The sequence below is a fragment of the Hyperolius riggenbachi genome, chromosome 3, assembly GCF_040937935.1.
Source record: "Hyperolius riggenbachi isolate aHypRig1 chromosome 3, aHypRig1.pri, whole genome shotgun sequence".
In the NCBI taxonomy this organism is placed as follows: Eukaryota; Metazoa; Chordata; class Amphibia; order Anura; family Hyperoliidae; genus Hyperolius; species Hyperolius riggenbachi.
The window spans coordinates 455,725,383-455,745,241 of record NC_090648.1 but is presented as its reverse complement, the minus strand read 5'-3'; the positions used below and the strand labels follow the sequence as shown (position 1 = coordinate 455,745,241).

General features: G+C 46.0%; 1 protein-coding gene across 1 annotated transcript in view; it reads right to left on the bottom strand.

Moving 5' to 3' along the window:
• LOC137564254 (aldo-keto reductase family 1 member B1-like) overlaps positions 1-2,383 on the bottom strand; it is a 63,739-nt gene extending 61,356 nt beyond the window's left edge. The window contains exon 1 of the mRNA XM_068277902.1: positions 2,326-2,383. Coding sequence (XP_068134003.1) covers positions 2,326-2,355 — 30 coding nt within the window. The 5' untranslated portion in view covers positions 2,356-2,383. The remainder of the gene's footprint in view (positions 1-2,325) is intronic.
• Positions 2,384-19,859: the final 17,476 nt, after the last annotated feature.

Genomic DNA, 19,859 nt, shown 5'->3' with positions numbered 1-19,859 from the left:
ACCCGTGTAAATCTTCTTGAGGTCCATATCAATTTTCCTTTCAAGAGGATCTCTGAAGGCAATTGAATCCTCTAACGGAAGTGTGACATGTTTGGCTAAGCGTAGAACTGAGGCATCGACTACCGGTGCATTCTCTAACGACTTAATTTCTTCCTCGGGAAGTGGGTACAACTTAGAGAACCTGTTGGCTAAAGGAGGCCTTTTTTCAGTGCGTTGCCACTCATCATTAATTAAGTCTTGTATTTCTGCCATTAAAGGAAAAGGCGTTTTAGTCTTTGTGAGGTGTTTGTAATAACTCTTTTTGGGCTTGTCAGGTAGTTCCTGTACCTCCGGATCTTCCCAGGCAATAGCCTCTCTCACCGCCTTCACAAAAGGCTCCACTAAAGAGAAATCAAAGCCGACCTCAAGATCAGTGTCTGTTAAAGCGGCTGCTGATGTAGAGGGCTGGTCTTGCACGCCCGCCTGAAGCGCTGTAACTGGTAACTTCTCCATGTACTCTTGCATCGAGTCTTGAACTGCTTTCTGAATAATGTCTGACACGTCAATGGGCTCAGCAACTGTGTCTTTCCCAAGATCCCTGAAACAATCTGCGCACACCAGTTTCCCCGGTATAACCGGCTGTGCGCATGCCCAACAGAGTTTTCCTTGACCTGTACGCAGTGGTGATCTTGACCTGGATTTCGTTCTCCTATGAGACTTATTGTGTTTAGATCTATGCTTGCTGGATCTGTCCTTGGAGCCCCTTCTGTCTTTCGAGCGGTGTCTTGCGGGAGAATGTGAGGCACGCCTTTTGTCGCGCGATCTTCCGCTGCCACTGCAACAACAAAGGCAAACAGCAGCCATAAGCACTCCTTATGTGGTGTTTTTTTTTTTTTTTTTAACCTACCTGTCACCCCCTTACCTTGTATAGTATTGCTGGTCTCTGTGGGGCCTATGGGTGTCCATAACGAGGCAGCCAAAGACAGGCTGCAAGAGGAAAAAAATAGTCAAGAGTCAGTGAGTTTAGAAGAGTATTTCAAGTAGAAGACATGATAAGCTTAATGCTAAGCCTCATATTTCACTTACAAACGCTGGAGGAAATAAGCAATCCGCCCTGTGTCCCAGCGCGCGCAGTCTGTAGCCACCATGCCTATTCATTTCCGTGTTTAAATAGACTGCGCGCACTGACTGAGCGGGGACGCGTATGACGCGTACTTCCGGTCGCCTTGGCAACCAATCAGGGCATGCGGAAGTGACGTCGCTCTTCCTGAATCGCGCTGTGCGTTCCAGCCATGATTCAGGATGTACAAGACGCCGGAGCGCACGCCAAAACCTTTCCGCACCAGCCTCACACATACCAGAAGGAAAAAGAGGAAGAGGACACCCGCCCTGACCGCACATTTAGTACGGTAACAATAAGTTAGCGTGCCACACTGCTGAACGCAACACCTTAGTATTGATGAGAGCAGCAGGCAAATATATACCCCCAAGAACCAGCAGAACGGGGTTGCCAAATATTAAGCCCATTTAGAGCTTATCATAAGGCCTTGCAGCAGGGGAGGCTTACCTGCGCGAGGGTCACATGATGCGACCGGTAAGGGGGAAAAATAAAAAGTTTGCAGGGCTAAAGCCTGCCGTCCTGTGAGGTGAGGGACCAGGAAAAAAGACGTAGCAGAGGGGGACTGGCAAAACACTTATAGTTACTATGTCCTATGGGGTATTAGGGGGCGGGGCCAATACCCGTTGTGTTGCCATGGATACAGGGGGAAAGATTATATAGGTAGGTACCCCGCAGTATAGATTATATAGGTAGGTTCCCTGCAGTATAGATTAGATAGGTAGGTGCTACACAGTATAGATTATATAGGTAGGTGCCCCACAGTATAGATTATATAGGTAGATGCCCTGCAGTATAGAATATATAGGTAGGTACCCCGCAGTATAGATTAGATAGGTAGGTGCCCTGCAGTATAGATTATATAGGTAGGTGCCCCACAGTATAGATTATATAGGTAGATGCCCTGCAGTATAGATTAGATAGGTAGGTAGGTACCCTGCAGTATAGATTAGATAGGTAAGTGCCCCGCAGTACAGGTTAGATAAGGTGCCTGCAGTATAATTAGATAGGTGCCAGCCTGCAGTATAGGATAGATAGATGCCTGCAGTATAGATTATATAGGTAAGTGCCCTGCAGTATAGATTAGATAGGTAGGTGCCCTGCAGTATAGATTATATAGGTAGAAGCCCTGCAGTATAGATTAGATAGGTAGGTGCCCCGCAGTACAGGACAGGTTAGATAATGTGGCTGCAGTGCTGGGGAGAGCGGGCATAGTTGTTAAAACTCACGTGTCTTCCTCCGGTGCTCCCAGCTACCATCTATTTCCTCTCCCGACATCTGGTAACAGTGCTCCCCTGTGGTGACATGCGGTCACATCATCATAGGGGGCGCTGTTACCAATACACAAATGCTGGGAGAGGAAATAGATGGTAGCTGTGACTGTGAGCATCGGAGACACGTGAGTTTTAACAACTATGCCTGCTCTCCCCAGCACTGCAGAGGGTGCGGGGCCTCCTCAGGCGCGGGGCCTGGGGCGAATGCCCCACTTGCCACCCCCAAAGGCCGGCTCTGGTGCCAGCCTGCAGTATAGATTAGATAGGTACCAGCCTGCAGTATAGATTAGATAAGTGCCAGCCTGCAGTATAGGTTAGATAGGTGCCAGCCTGCAGTATAGGTTAGATAGGTGCCAGCCTGCAGTATAGGTTAGATAGGTGCCAGTCTGCAGTATAGATTAGATAGGTGCCAGCCTGCAGTATAGGTTAGATAGGTGCCAGCAGTATAGGTTAGATAGGTGCCAGCCTGCAGTATAGGTTAGATAGGTGCCAGCCTGCAGTATAGATTAGATAGGTTCCAGCCTGCAGTATACATTAGATAGATACAGGGGCGTAGCAATAGGGGGTGCAGAGGTAGCGACCGCATCGGGGCCCTTGGGCCAGAGGGGCCCCGAAGGACCCTCCCTCAACTCCAGTATTCGCTCTCTATTGGTCCTGTGCTCATAATAATCACTTCTATAGATACTTTGAATAGTAGTAATCATTAACAAACTGTTCCCCATCCCCTTCTTGCACCTCAGACACTGTAGTTGCCATTGGCAGGTTTTGGTGCGCCGTATCAATTGTTATGTATAGAGTGCTTGGGGGGCCCCATGGTAAAACTTGCATCGGGGCCCACAGCTCCTTAGCTACGCCACTGGATAGATAGGTGCCTGCAGTATAGGTTAGATAGGTGCCAGCCTGCAGTATAGGTTAGATAGGTGCCAGCCTGCAGTATAGATTAGATAGGTGCCAGCCTGCAGTATAGATTAGATAGGTGCCAGCCTGCAGTATAGGTTAGATAGGTGCTAGCAGTATAGGTTAGATAGGTGCCAGCCTGCAGTATAGGTTAGATAGGTGCCAGCCTGCAGTATAGGTTAGATAGGTGCCAGCCTGCAGTATAGATTAGATAGGTTCCAGCCTGCAGTATACATTAGATAGATAGGTGCCTGCAGTATAGGTTAGATAGGTGCCAGCCTGCAGTATAGGTTAGATAGGTGCCAGCCTGCAGTATAGATTAGATAGGTGCCAGCCTGCAGTATAGATTAGATAGGTGCCAGCCTGCAGTATAGATTAGATAGGTGCCTGCACTATAGATTAGATAGGTGCCAGCTTGCATTATAGGTTAGATAGGTAGGTGCCCCGCAGTATAGATTATATAGGTAGGTACCCAGCAGTATAGATTATATAGGTAGGTACCCCGCAGTATAGATTATATAGGTAGGTTCCCTGCAGTATAGATTAGATAGGTAGGTGCCACACAGTATAGATTATATAGGTAGGTGCCCCACAGTATAGATTATATAGGTAGATGCCCTGCAGTATAGAATATATAGGTAGGTACCCCGCAGTATAGATTAGATAGGTAGGTGCCCTGCAGTATAGATTATATAGGTAGGTGCCCCACAGTATAGATTATATAGGTAGATGCCCTGCAGTATAGATTAGATAGGTAGGTAGGTACCCTGCAGTATAGATTAGATAGGTAAGTGCCCCGCAGTACAGGTTAGATAAGGTGCCTGCAGTATAATTAGATAGGTGCCAGCCTGCAGTATAGGATAGATAGATGCCTGCAGTATAGATTATATAGGTAAGTGCCCTGCAGTATAGATTAGATAGGTAGGTGCCCTGCAGTATAGATTATATAGGTAGAAGCCCTGCAGTATAGATTAGATAGGTAGGTGCCCCGCAGTACAGGACAGGTTAGATAATGTGGCTGCAGTGCTGGGGAGAGCGGGCATAGTTGTTAAAACTCACGTGTCTTCCTCCGGTGCTCCCAGCTACCATCTATTTCCTCTCCCGACATCTGGTAACAGTGCCCCCCTGTGGTGACATGCGGTCACATCATCATAGGGGGCGCTGTTACCAATACACAAATGCTGGGAGAGGAAATAGATGGTAGCTGTGACTATGAGCATCGGAGACACTTGAGTTTTAACAACTATGCCTGCTCTCCCCAGCACTGCAGAGGGTGCGGGGCCTCCTCAGGCGCGGGGCCCCTGGGGCGATTGCCCCACTTGCCACCCCCAAAGGCCGGCTCTGGACAGGGTACCAACAGAGCAGAGTGGGGGGGCACAGAGATACTACAATGCAGAGCTGAGGAAGCAAAGTACAAGTGAACTTATTCAATAAGCACCAAGCTAAAAGAGCCTGCGGAGAACACTGACATAGAAAGCTGGTGGGTGGGGCACAGTGACAGGGTCCCTGTCACTGTGCCCCACCCACCAGCTTTCTATGTCAGTGTTCTCCGCAGGCTCTTTTAGCTTGGTGCTCCACCCGGCAAGTTTTGGTGAGCACCCGGCTGTTATCGGCTCACCTCTATCTATGTTGTAAGCAGAGTTACTCACAGAAGCATTCTCTCATCTCGCCCCACCCGGCTACTATTTCATGCCACCCAGCTGGAAAATATTTCTGGGGAGAACACTGCTGTCATTGTGCTGCCTCTTCCCCCCCTCCTTCCCTACACCTGTGTAAAGGTGGCCACTAATGATACAATTTGCTTAATGATCTGTTACAAACGATTCTTTGTATGAACGATTGTAAATGTTCGTTTGGGATTACTAATGGACAAAAATCTCCTAACCAATCTGATCAGATTGATGAGATTGAACCGAAATTTGAATCGATTTCATTAATCTGATTGGATTGGTTAGGAGATTTTTGTCCATTAGTGGTCCCAAACGATCATTTGCAATCGTTCCTACGAAGAATCGTTCATAAACGATCGTTCAGCAAATTTTACCATTAGAGGCCACCTTAATGCAGGGTACACAGGTTGGGATTTCCAGCTCGATCCCGATCGTTCGATTATTTCCGACATGTTCAATCGGGTCTCGATCGAAACAGCCGTCGATTTACTCATGTTAAGTATGCAGAATCGATGGCTGTATCCATCGAAATCCGATTGAACATGTCGGGAATAATTGAGCGACCGGGATCGATCCCTCAGATCGAGCGGGAAATCGCAACGTGTGCACCCAGCATACTACTAGGTACACACCATACAATTTTATGTTAGATTTACCTGCAAGATAGATAATTTCCAACATGTTGGAAATTATCTATCTAACCATCTATCTGCCGAGCAATTAGGCATTGTTCTACTCAGCAGGTGATAACCAGAAGAAAATGCACCAGAGATAATGACCTTTCTCTACAGAAAATAATCTAGCAGAAAATCTAATGGGAGCCATACACTAGCCGACCAACCAACCAATCGACCATCCAATTTGATTATTATAATCGAATTGGATGAAAATTGGCGCTGCCAAGTGCTTGCCCGACCGTCAAAGCGACTAATTTCGGGACAGAACTTGGCCGCATGGCTGATCGCGCATGCTGGAAAATTTTAGCCCGAAGTTGGTTGGTCGGGTGCACTGCGGTACGATGGCCGAATTGTGAATGAGCGACGAGATGACGAAACACCTGCCGCTGCCGCCGCAATGTATAAATGTATGTAGTGTAGTGCATTTATACATTAACTGTCCGGTGTCAGCCTCCACGCGGTTTCTGTCCATCTCGCCGGGTTCCGCATATATGCTGGCGGAGCATAGCGTCTGACGTCAGATGCTATGTGCCGCTAGCGTGTATGCGGCTGTTACCCGGCGAGATGGACAGACACCATGCGGAAGCTGCTACAGGACAGGTGATGTATTAATGCACTACACTACATACATTTATACATTGCAGCGGCGGGTGTTTCGTTATCTCGTCGCTCATTCGCAATTCGGCCGGCGGATGCGGCGGCTCAGCCGATTCCCTGATGATTTTATGGTGAAATCGGATGGGAATCGGTCTGTAGTGTATGGGTAGATTCGACTAAAGACAAATTTATCTCTAATCACATTCGATTAGAGATAAATTTGTCTCTTGGTCGAATCTACCCATAATCGTTCTAATGTAAGGCCATCTTAACAGAAAGATCTAACAGAAAATTGTATTGTGTGTACTAGGCATTAGATCAAGCTTGGACAGTCTATTCGCATATCTGTTATTCTTCAAAGCCCCAGTTTAGGCTTGTGTTTTGTAATGTATATTGGGGTTGCTTCACTAAGAAAAATAGCGCGAGTAACCTCCTGATACTCGCGATATTTAATCCTGCGAACCTTAATGCACGCTACACGCGCTGTTGGCGGCTGTGACAGGCAGTCTATTGGGCCTGGATCATTTCCTTTAAAGTTACTGGACCGGAAGTGGCTCAGGGTGGGATGAGTGGAGCGCCCGCTATTGCCAAACAGAGAGCGTAGCTGCGTAAGTTACTAGCTCTTGCAATGCAGAGCATAGCAAGCACTCCTCTGAGCAGACTTAATAACGCACACTACGCTACCCATAGAGCGCGTAGTGTGCATTAAGGTGCACAGGTTTAAATAGCGGGAGTAACAGGAGGTTACTTGCACTATTTTTGTTAGTGAATAAACACAATTATGTGGAAACATATTTTTGGCAGTTCACAGTAACTGTGCACATATATGCGTTTTTATTTTGTGCAACACACACACACTGTATAGGAGCCCTCAGTATTAATTAGCCAGATGCAGCCCCCCAGAGTAGGTAGCCACAGGAGCCTCCAATATTAGGTAGTCAGATGCTCAGATGCAGCCCCCCCATAGGTAGATGCAAGAGCTCACAGTATTAGGTAGCCAGATGCTGCCCCCCAGTATAGGTAGTCAAAAAAGCACCCATATAGGTAGCCAGGGAGCCCTCCGTGTAGGCAGCCAGGGAGTCCATCCATGTAGCTAGCCAGGAAGCCCCCATGTAGGTAGAGAGACCTCGTGTAACCAGAGAGACCTCATGTAGCCAGAGAGCCCCCCCCATGTAGTCAGAGAACTCCGTTCAGGTAGCCAGAGAGTGATGGAGGGGTGAGCTGTGAGCACATGCAGGTTGCGCAGAGTTAACTCACCTCTCCGGGATCCACATGTGCTGCATGTGTCCTATCTCTCTGGTAAAAGCGCCCCCTGTTACCAGTGAGCTGGGACACTTTGGACTAGGAAGGAGATACAGCGCATGCGGATCCCGGAGAGGTGATTTAACTGCTCCTGCTGCACATTCTGCAAGCACCCCGCAGCTGCACCCCAGGCAATGCCTTGCCCCACCCGCCCCTGGAACCGAGTATGTATATAGCATAATAATTTGGAAACATTTGCCATCCAATAGCAGACAATTTTTAAAATGATCCAGTCCAGTTTTGCCATATGACAGTTTCCCCACTACTCTTCATTCTTAGTGCTCTCTGTGTATCATGTCTATAGAGGCTTACAGGGTGCATATGTAAGCAATTTGTTACAGCAATAATCATATACTGTTCTTCTTTTCCACTCTCTCAAAGTGCAGAAAACCGGCCTTCAATCATTAAAGAGGTTGAGGGTTAAATCAATACTGCCTGCTGAGTAACTGTGATCAGAAAGCACAAGATTGCACTCTTCAGCTCCTGCTAGCAGATGCCGCTGTTTATGCTAAGAATTGCAACATTCATCATTGATATTTTTTTTCCCACACAATCAAGGTGCAGAAAAACCGGCTGTAGTTGTTAAGGATACCAAGGGACTAAATAAATAAAATTTGCTGAGTAACCATGACCGGCAAGCATGAGTCTGCAATTGCTAGCGGATGCTGCCTTGAGGTGGAACTGCCACACCCAGGAAATGGCAAAACAGAATCCTCAAGTTTAAATGCAATGTTATTTGAGAAAGAGTATGCAACAGTCATTTGTGTGTGCACATACACTACACAGGGCCAGGAAACAAAGTTATTAAGGTGGGTCTTCACTTGCCCATGCAAAAAAAAAAAATAGCATTTGCGTTTTTGTGTCTGCATTTTTCCCTGTGTTCTACAATGTTGTGTGTGCGTTTTCTGCAATTGCAATTGCAATTGCGTTGTAGTTCGATTTTTGTGCTGTTTATCAATCTCATTGTTGGGACATGGTGGCCGTCCACTAGAGTTGGGCGAACAGTTCGGCTGTGTTAGCCGAACTGCAGCCGAACTGTTCGGCTGCCCAAGCTGTCATTTATCTGTGGCTCTTACTACTTCCGGGTCGCAATGACCCGGAGTAGTACGTCTGCGCTGGCCCGGCGGAACGCGTCCTAGATCGCGCTCCCGTTGCCGGGCACTCTCTGCGCATGTGTGTGACGTCACTCATGACGTCACACACATGCGCAGAGAGTGCCCGGCAACGGGAGCGCGATCTAGGATCTAACACAGCCGAACTGTTCGCCCAACTCTACCGTCCACCAACCATTCACCACTCCATCCATCTGGAACATCCAGGGCTGCACAGAACTCATTAGCAAACAAGACAGTTTGAAAATGAGTCTTCATGTACAGTAGTTATGGGCCCACTGCAGCTGTTTCTGCTTGTAAACATTGGTTAGGGGTGACCAAATAGAAGGTTTATGCATAACTCTTCTGGAGGATCCCGCACCTTGATGTCCATAGGACTCCAAAGGCACCAGCAGCTTCAAATTCCTGTTTGCTGTTTTGTAATGGCATTTTAGCAGCTGCTCTCTTAATCCCATTTATTTGCCTGTCAGAAACCTTCCTCATTTTGCCTTTATTCACATAAAACTTTGTGTGCTCTGAGCCAGCCACAAATCCTTTAACAGTACGATGATCAGGCTTATGTTTTTTTGTGAAATAACTAAGGTTTTCATACCTTGTCCAAGGCTTTCAATGCTTTTAGGTAGAGATGGCCCGAACGGTTCGCCGGCGAACGGTTCCAGGCGAACTTTGGGTGGTTCGCGTTCGCCGGCGAAGGCGAACTTTTGCGGAAGTTCAATTCGCCCCATAATGCTCCATTAGAGTCAACTTTGACCCTCTACATCACAGTCAGCAGGCACATTGTAGCCAATCAGGCTACACTCAGTCCTGGAGCCACTCCCCCCTTATATTAGGCAGGCTCCACCGGCCATTACACTCACTCGTGTGCCTGCAATAGAAAGAGTAGGGCGAGCTGCTCCTTGGGAAAGATTAGTTAGGCTCTTGGCTTGTAAACTTGCTCCTGGCTGATTGTTATTGCTAAAATAGCACCCCTCAACAGCTCTTTTGAGAGATAATTTTCTCCTGATGTGTTTTTTTTTTTGTGTTGCTCACTGACACTGACATTATACAGCCCTATCTGTTGCAGCTGGACCTTGGTAATTGTTATTACTGTGCCGGCCATGCCCTGCCTAACTATCTATACTGGGACACCTACCTATGCCTACCTAACTACTGGGGCACCTACTTACCTATATGGGGATACCTACCTACCTACCTACACTAGGGGACCTACCTATGCCTACCTACCTATACTGGGACTCCTACCTATGCCTAGCTAACTACTGGGACACCTACCTATGCCTACCTACCTAAAGTCGGTCTCCTACCTCTGCCTAGCTAACTACTGAGGCACCTGCCTATGCCTACCTATACTGGGACACCTACCTATGCCTACCTACCTATACTGGGTCTCCTACCTATGCCTAGCTAACTACTGAGGCACCTATCTATGCCTATCTACCTATACTGGGACACCTACCTATGCCTACCTACCTATACTGGGTCTCCTACCTATGCCTAGCTAACTACTGAGGCACCTACCTATGCCTATCTACCTATACTGGGACACCTACCTATGCCTACCTACCTATACTGGGACTCCTACCTATGCCTACCTACATACAAGAAGATAATAAGGTTGTTGCTTCATTGTAGACAGAGCAAATTTGATCAGCTGGACAGTCACTGTTGTTCTATCATTGAGCTACCACAGCCCGGCGACCATATGGGCTGGAAAACCGCCACGGCCTGCACTCTGGCCATGTTGCGCACCAGTCCAGCACGGACGTCACTACGCAAACAGCTGTTTGCGGTGCGTTACACAGTGAGTTTGGTGTGTCAGTGTGAAGCAGTACTCTAATTACACTCCCTGATTGATGTATACACATGCAAGATGTTTGAAAGCATTTTAGGCCTGCAATTTAGCATTCAATGTGATTTCTGCCCTTAAAACGCTGCTTTGCGTCAAATCCAGAATTTCCCCCGGAACTTTTGGTGTCTATCCCACTCCGCCACCTGGGGGTCCAGGTGTTAGACCCCTTGAAACATGTTTTCCATCACTTTTCTGGCCAGCATAAGTGTTTCTAGTTTTCAAAGTTCGTCTCCCCATTGAAGTCTATTGCGGTTCGCGAACGTTCGTACGAACCGAACCTTCCGCGGAAGTTCACGAACTGGTTTCGCGAACCGAAAAGGTTCGCGACATCTCTACTTTTAGGCAGCAGCGAGAACCTTCTTTTTACACATACAGTGGGATGCAAAAGTTTGGGCAACTTTGTTAATTGTAATGATTTTCCTGTATAAATCGTTGGTTGTTACGATTAAAAAATGACACTTAAATATATCATATAGGAGACACAGACAGCGATATTTGAGAAGTGAAATGAAGTTTTTTGTTTTTACAGAAAGTGCGCAATAATTAGGCAGGTGCATAAATTTGGGCACCACAAAAAGAAATGAAATCATTATTTAGTAGATCCTCCTTTTTCAGAATTTACAGCCTCTAAACGCTTCCTGTAGGTTTCAATGAGAGTCTGGATTCTGGTTTAAGGTATTTTGGACCATTCCTCTTTACAAAACATCTCTAGTTCATTCAGGTTTGATGGCTTCAGAGCATGGACAGCTCTCTATAACTCACACCACAGATTTTCAATTATATTCAGGTCTGGGGACTGAGATGGCCATTCCAGAACATTGCACTTGTTCCTCTGCATTAATGCCTTAGTGGATTTTGAGCAGTGCTTAGGGTCGTTGTCTTGTTCAAAGATCCAGCCCCAGTGCAGCTTCAGCTTTGTCACTTTTTCCTGGACATTGGTCTCCAGAATTTGCTGATAGTGAGTGGAATCTATGCGTCCCTCAACTTTGACAACATTCCCAGTCCCTGCACTGGCCACACAGCCCCACAGCATGATAGAACCACCACCATATTTTACTGTAGGTAGCAGGTGTTTATCTTGGAATGCTTTGTTGTTTTTCCTCCACGCACAATGCCCCTAGTTATGCCCCAAATAACTCAATTTTAGTTTCATCAGTCCACAGCACCTTATTTCAAAATGAAGCTGGCTTGTCCAAATGTGCCTTAGCATACCTCAAGCGGCTCTGTTTGTGCTGTGGGCGGAGAAAAGGCTTCCTCTGCATCACTATCGCATACAGCATCTCCTTGTGTAAAGTGCGCCGAATGGTTAAACGATGCACAGTGACTCCACCTGAAGCAAGATGATGTTGTAGGTCTTTGGTGTTGGTCTGTGGGTTGACTCTCACCATTCGTTGCTTTTGTTTATCCAATATTTTTCTTGGTCTGCCATCTCAACCCTTAACTTGAATTGAGCCTGGGCTCTTCCATTTCCTCAATATGTTCCTAACTGTGGAAACAGACAGCTGAAATCTCTGAGACAGCTTTCTGTATCCTTCCCCTAAATCATGATGGTGAACAATCTTTGTCTTCAGGTCATTTGAGAGTTGTTTTGAGACCCCCATGTTGCTACTCTTCAGAGAAAATTAAAAGAGAAGGGAAACTTACAATTGACCCCCTTAAATACTCTTTCTCATAATTGGATTCACCTCTGTATGTAGGTCAGGGGTCACTGAGCTTACCAGGCCAATTTGAGTTCCAATAATTAGTTCTTAAAGGATACCCGAACTGACATGTGAAATGATGAGATAGACATATGTATGTACAGTGCCTAGCACACAAATAACTATGCTGTGTTCCTTTTTTTCTTTCTCTGCCTGAAAGAGTTAAATATCAGATATGTAAGTGGCTGAATCAGTCCTGACTCAGACAGGAAGTGACTACAGTGTGACCCTTACTGATAAAAAAAATTCCAACTATAAAACACTTTCCTAGCTGAAAATGGTTACATACAGCAAGAAATAGGTAAACAAGGGTAATTTCTTATTAGTGAGGGTCACACTGTAGTCACTTCCTGTCTGAGTCAGGACTGAGTCAGCCACTTACATACCTGATATATAACTCTTTCAGACAGAGAAAGAAAAAAAGGAACACAGCATAGTTATTTGTGTGCTTGGCACTGTACATACATATGTCTATCTCATCATGTCACATGTCAGTTTGGGTATCCTTTAAGGTTTTGGAATCAATAAAATGACAACAGTGCTCAAATTTATGCACCTGCCTTATTTTATTTAAACAATTATTGTGCACTTTCGGTAAATCCTATAAACTTTTTTTTTATTATTATTATTATTACTTATTTATATAGCGCCAGCATCTTCCGTAGCGCTGTACATAATACAAACAAATAATGGGGAACAAATATACATAAGAAATACAAACTTCATTTCACTTCTCAAATATCACTGTGTGTGTCTCCTATATGATATATTCAACTGACATTTTTTATCGTAACAACCAACGATTTATACAGGAAAATCATGACGATTAACAAGGTTGCCCAAATTTTCACATCCCACTGTATTGCAAATGGTGGTCTGTGGAATGTGGAACAGAAGTTTTCAGTAGTTTTTCCTTTAATTGGTCTCACCTGGCTATCTAATTTTCACAGGTGTCCGAGATTGAGTTCAGTGATCAAAAGAGCTCTGAGACACAATACCATCCATTATTATTATTATTTATTGTATTTATAATACATATACAATGATACAAGGATGATAGACATACCAAAGTTATACAACATAGAACAAAGTTATACAAGGCAAATGGTACAAAATACATGATTATGCGATATGGATTGGTTAGGTAGGCCCAGTAATACAAGTACAATCAAAGGGGTTGGGGTGGAAACACTAGGTGGGGCTGTGGTATAAATATTCAGAGAGTTATTATATGGGAAGGGGTGGGTAGGCCATCTAAAAGAGGTGGGTTTTGAGGGCTTGCTTGAATGTGTTGAAGGAGGGAGCAAGTCTGATGGGCGGTGGAAGGGCACTCCAGTGGGTGGGGGGCAGCTCTTGAGAAATCCTGCAGGCGCGCATGGGAGTGGGAAATGCATGGGGCGGTGAGGCGAAGATAAAAGGTCATTGGAGGATCAGAGGGGACAACCTGGTGTATATCTGTGTACAAGCTCCGAGATGTAGGTAGCACTGGCGTAACAATAGGGGAAGCAGCCCCAGCAGCTATAATTACCTCCATTTACCACGGAGGTCCGATTTGCAAGGGCTTCACATTACATCCTGTTTTAACAGGATCTAATTTGAAGCCCCTGCAGATCGGCGGCCTCCGGTGGTGAATGGAGGTAAGTATAGCTGCTGCCGCTGCTGTTGCCACTTATATAGATGCAGGAGGAGAACGCAGAGGGGAGAGCCCGAGGTGAGGGAGGGGGGGACCTTCCCCCCTCCTCGCTGATAGGCAAAGCTCTCCTCTCATGCTGCGACCCCTCCTGCCCCCCAAAAACGGCCATGAGCGGGCCCCAGGGGGGAGGGGGGACCCGCTTAGATTCTTGCAGGGGGGCCCGGGGACTTCTAGTAACGCCCCTGGTAGGTAGGGCAGGTTTTGTGCACAGATTTATATACCAGGCATAGAATCTTGAAACTTATCCTGAAACGGATAGGGAGCCAGTGCAGGGATTTACAGGGGGGAATGTGTATGCAGAGTGGCGCGAAGAATGGATAAGTCTGGACAGAATATTTAAGCTTTATGAAATGTTAATACAATTTTCATAATAATCTGGAACGTGGTGTCATTGTGTCAGAGGAATCTATCCAGGTACTCCAGACTATTTTAGCGATTGACACCATTAATGAGACCTCTGACAGTCCAAGAGATTAGTTTTAGCTGTGGCATAATAGACTTTTAGGAACATACAGGGGTTGGACAAAATAATGGAAACACCTTGAAAATCAACAAAATCTATTTTAATATGGTGTAGGTCCACCTTTTTGCGGCAATTGCAGCCTCAGTTCTCCGAGGTATTGATTCATACAAATTGTGAATTGTTTCCAAAGGAATTTTAGCCCATTCTTCAGTTAAAACACCCTCCAATTCTTTCAAAGATGATGGCGGCAGAAATCGACTTCTTACTTGAATCTCTAATAATGACCATAAATGCTCAATAATGTTGAGGTCTGGGGGTTGTGGTGGCCAGATGAGATGCTCAACTTCATTTGAATGTTCCTCATGCCATTCTTTAACAATTCGAGCTGTATGGATTGGGGCATTATCATCTTGAAGGATGGCATTCCCCTCCGGAAACAGTTTTTGAACCATAGGATGAACTTGGTTTCGCAAAATTCCTAAATAGTCTCGGCTGTTAACTCTTCCATGAAGGGAAATCATTGGCCCGGCGGATTTCCAAGAAATAGCACCCTAGATCATCACAGAACTCCCACCATGTTTTATGGTTGGGAGAAGGCAGTCTGGATGAAATGCTTCTTTCGGCTGTCTCCAAACGTACACTCTGCCGGAGGTTGGAAATAAGGTAAACAATGATTCATCAGAGAAAATCACATTTTCCACTGCTTGGGGGACCAATTCTGGTGGTTGTCTTTGAGGTTTTCTAATTGCAGTTCTTCCGTGGAATCCAGATTTGTGCAGCTCCCGAGGAACAGTTTTTGTGGAAACTGGGTTCTGTAGGTGTTCATTCACAGTGATTTAGGAGCTGTGGTCTTGCAAGCTTTTCTAAATTCGATTTAGAGTCCAACGGTCTCTCTCAGACAACTTCGACTTTCGGCCACAACTGTGCTTTGCTGAGGATGTTTTTCCTTCTCTTTCAAAGGCAATCATTACTTTTGAGACAGTACCTCTTGGCATAGCATTCGGGCAGTTTCTGTTACAGTAGCGCCTGCCATACGAGCACCAACAATTTGGCCTCTTTGAAAGTCATCATTCTCTAATATTTGCATTTTACACACATTACACTCAGCATTCTAAGGCTAATGAACTTTTGAACTGTTCACTGCAAAAAACAAACAAATTACAGTGACAGACAGTTGAGATCATAATTATTATTATTTAGGGCTCTTTCACATCAGAGCTTGCGTTGGAGAACGCTCAAAGCATATGTATTGTTGTATGCGTTTTAATGCGTTGCACTGCAGTGAGTGTGCGTTTTTAATCCGTTTTCAATGCGTTACAGCACATAGAAAAACGCAGGTAATTTTTTTTTCTTTTAGTTTTCAACTTTCTACATTGTTCCTCTGTTGCATTCTGGGACTGATTGCCTGCGTTAACGGATTAAAAACGTTGACTAACATTGTAACGCATAAAGCTAGCGTCGGCTGAAAAACTGCGCCTGGGTGCAGTGTAACGCAACGCACAAAAAGGCTGCGTTATATGTGAAAGCTAAAATAAAAGTCTATGGACTTTAATTTCACCTTGGGTAACGCAAACTTTACCCTTTGCGTTGAAACGCAGAAAATCTGCCCTAATGTGAAAGAGCCCTTATTTATATAGCGCCAACATATTCCGCAGCGCTTTACAAAACACAGTAAGACAACACAGGGAACATAGGTACAACCAAAAAATGTACAGCAGAGTCTCAAGCAGCACAAATTGCAACAAAAACAGTAAACATTAGGAGGATGACCCTGCCCTTGCGAGCTTACAATCTAAAGGGTTAGATAAGCTTCAGAAGACAGAGCTCTCTGCATCTTTGAAAGTGGCAGAGCTCAATGAAGCTCTCTTGCATAGATAACAACTGGAGTTTCTTAACTCTTCCTGTACTGGAAACAATATTAGACTCAAATCTCTGCTGCTAATGTTTTATTTTTTAGCTGTACTACACATACAAATCATTATATCATCGGTTTATTTTCACTTCACATTCCCTTTAAAGGGCCACTGTCACGAAAATCTTAAAATTTGAAATGTATGTAAGCATATACAAATAAGAAGTATGTTTCTTTCAGAGTAAAATGAGCCATACATTACTTTTCTCCTATGTTGCTGTCACTTACAGTGAGTAGCAAGTAAATCAGAAATCAGCAGAAATCTGACAGAACCGACAGGTTTTGGACTAGCCCATCTCCTCAAGGGGGATTGCTAAAAAAGTGTGTAGCAAGCACAGAGGCTGGCCAGCATCTTTGTATACATCTTTTTCAAGGATTGTCTTTATAAAAGAATGAAGGCCATGCTGAGAATACCCTATAAAGAGATGGACTAGCCCAAAAACTCAGTAGTGTCAGATTTCTACTACTGTAGGGGACAGCAACATAGGAGAAAAGTAACTTATGGCTCATTTTACTCTGGAAGAAGCATGCATCTTATTTGTGTGTACATATATTTTATATTTTAAGATTTTTGTGACAGAGGTCCTTTAAGGCTGGGTGCACACATAGCAGAAACGCTAGAGTTGCGTAAAACGCTGCCTTTTATGCAGCAATGTGAGTCAATGGGACGCAGAAAAAAACGCAGAGACCTGCGATTTACAGTATGCTTTCCGAAAACACTGGTTTTGTTGCATAATATGCAGGAATGAAAGTCAATGGGAATGCATCAGTATGCGTATTTCATATGGTTTCCGTGCGTTTTTATATGCATTTTTTTTTTAATTTTTGCTGTATTTTCGCTTCCTGTTGTCTTCCAAGTGACTTGCGTAAATGGTAATTAGTGATGATCGAACACCTAGATGTTCGGGTTCGGTTAGGTTTAGCTGACGTCATCCAGCCCGCCTGCCCCCTCCCGCCACCAGGGGGCGCCGGTCCTCCCGAGAGCCGGCCGCCCCCCCCCGCTACCGCGCAGGGAGTGGGGGGGCAGGCCGGCTCTCGGGAGGACTGGCGACCCCTGGTGGCGGGAGGGGGCAGGCGGGCTGGATGACGTCAGCTGAACCTAACCGAACCCGAACATCTAGGTGTTCGATCATCACTAATCTATCTATATGTATATAAAAGTGTGTCTGTGTGTGTGTGTGTGTGTGTGTGTGTGTGCGTGCGTGCGTGCGTGCGTGCGTGCGTGTGTGTGTGTGTGCGTGTGTGTGCGATCACTCGAAAAAGCCTTGTCCGATTTGAACAAAACTTGGTATACAGATCCCTTACTACCTGGGATGATATGTTCTGGGGTCTCGCGTCCCCCCTGCACACCTGGGCGGAGCTACAAACAGCAAATCAGATTTCACCCATTCATGTCAATGGAAAAATATAAAAGGCTGCCATTCTCACAGTAATCAAGCCAGAATCCCCACACTTGTCTGTTAGCGCGTATCTCCGCCTCTCCCCCGCCCCTCTCAGTCTTCCTTCAGTGAGAGGGGTGGGGGAGAGGCGGTGATGCGCCGCTGATAGACGGCACTGAGAGGCAGGGCTGCAGCCGTTAACCCTGGCCCCTGCCTGAAGAGCAGCAAAATCTACGACCAAGTTGGCCGTTGATTTTGCAGGGGGGGTTTGGGGGTGAAGGGACCCCCGTTCAGCCGCGGGATAGCGGCGTTTTAGCAGGGGCACACATACCCCTACTGAATATAAGCACTGAAGCGAGATTTATTCTCGCTTCAGTGTCTCTTTAACCCCCTTGGCGGTATGATTGCTGCGGCTGCGCGGCCGCCAGGGGTTTTTTTTAACCTTTTTTTTTTTTTTTTTTTTAGCATGTAGCTAGCCTAGCGCTAGCTACATGCTTCCCCCCTCCCTGCGGCATCCACCCGTCACCTCCGATCGCCGCCGGCGCCGCTTGCCCATAAGGAAATCTGAACAGGATTTCCTTGAGGGCTTCCCCCTTGAGGGCGACGACCGGAGTGACGTCATCGACGTCGTGACGTCACACGGAGTCCCGATCCACCCCATAGTGCAGCCTGGCGGCGATTGGCCAGGCTGCGCAAGAGGTATGCGGGGGGGGGCCCTGTTTAGCGGCGGGTAGCGGCGCATCTGCGGCGGGCGGCGGCGATCGGACCAAACACGCAGCTAGCAAAGTGCTAGCTGCGTGTTTGAAAAAAAAAAATATGCAAATCGGCCCAGCAGGGCCTGAGCGGCACCCTCCGGCGGCTTACCCCGTGTCCAGCACGGGTTTACCGCTAAGGAGGTTAAACTGCTGCTATTCTAACACTGTTAATGGCAGAGGCTTCAAACTTGCTACAGTCGGTCATCGGGTGACTGGGGTCCAAATTCACGAAAGGGGCGGGGCCACAAACATCCAATCAGATTTCCTTGGTGTATAAACTGATTCTATTCACACATTTTTGATGCCAGGAACCTGAAAGCTCACACACTTGACCATTGAGTGACTGTGTGTCAAGGTTACAAAAAGTGGGTGGAGCCAAAAACAAATTTTACTGGGAAAATATAAACTGCAGCCATTCTAACACCGTTAATGGCAGGGGTTTCAAACTTTGCACAGTTGGTCACTGGGTGAATGAGATTAAGGTTTTGAAAGGTGGGTGGAGTCTACAACAGCCAATAAAAATTCACCTTTTGATTTTCAAAGGGAATATTTAAGCTGCTACCATTCTCTTATACTGTTAATAGCAGCAGATGCCTCAAACCTGGTACAGTTGGTCACTTGGTGACTAGGGTTCAAATTCAGAAAGGGGGCGGAGCCACAAACAGCCAGCTTTGTTTATTTTTCAATGGGAATATACAAAGTATTGATACCAAGGACCCCAAAGCTGATAAACGTGATAATTGAGTGACTGTATGTCAAGGTTAGAATTAGTGGGCGGTGCCAACAACTAAATTTTTTAAATGGCAGTTTTCCCAAACTTGACACAATTGGCCACTGGGTGACTGGGATGAATATTCAGATAGTGGGTGAAGCCTACAAAAGCCAATCAAAATTCACCTATTTATTTTCAAGGGGAATATTTACATTCTTACACTGTTAATGGCAGACGGATCAATGAATAATGGCGCACAGCGCCTATGCATATAAATGGCGCCGCATTAAAAAGATACGCTTATCGCTATTTATCGTTAGTACTGCATAATAATGGCGCACAGGGAAAAAAAAAAGAAAAACAGTACACACTAACGTTATTTATCAATAATGGCACACACTAACGTTATTTATCAATAGTGCTGTTCATTTGCCAAACAGCACACTTTATTGCCCACAGTAACGTTATTTATCAATAGCACCCTACATAAGCCAAATTGCAGACGTTATTTAACTGCAAAACGGTGAATGGATTTAATGAAACACTGTCAAGGTTAGGATTAGGCACCACTGGGGGGGGTCTTAGGGTTAGGGTTAGGCACCACCAGGGGGGTGGTTAGGGTTAGGCACCACCAGGGGGGTGGTTAGGGTTAGGCACCACCAGGGGGGTGGTTAGGGCTAGTCACCACCAGGGGGTCTTAGGGTTAGGCACCACCAGGGGGGTGGTTAGGGTTAGGCACCACCAGGGGAGTGGTTAGGCACCACCAGGGGG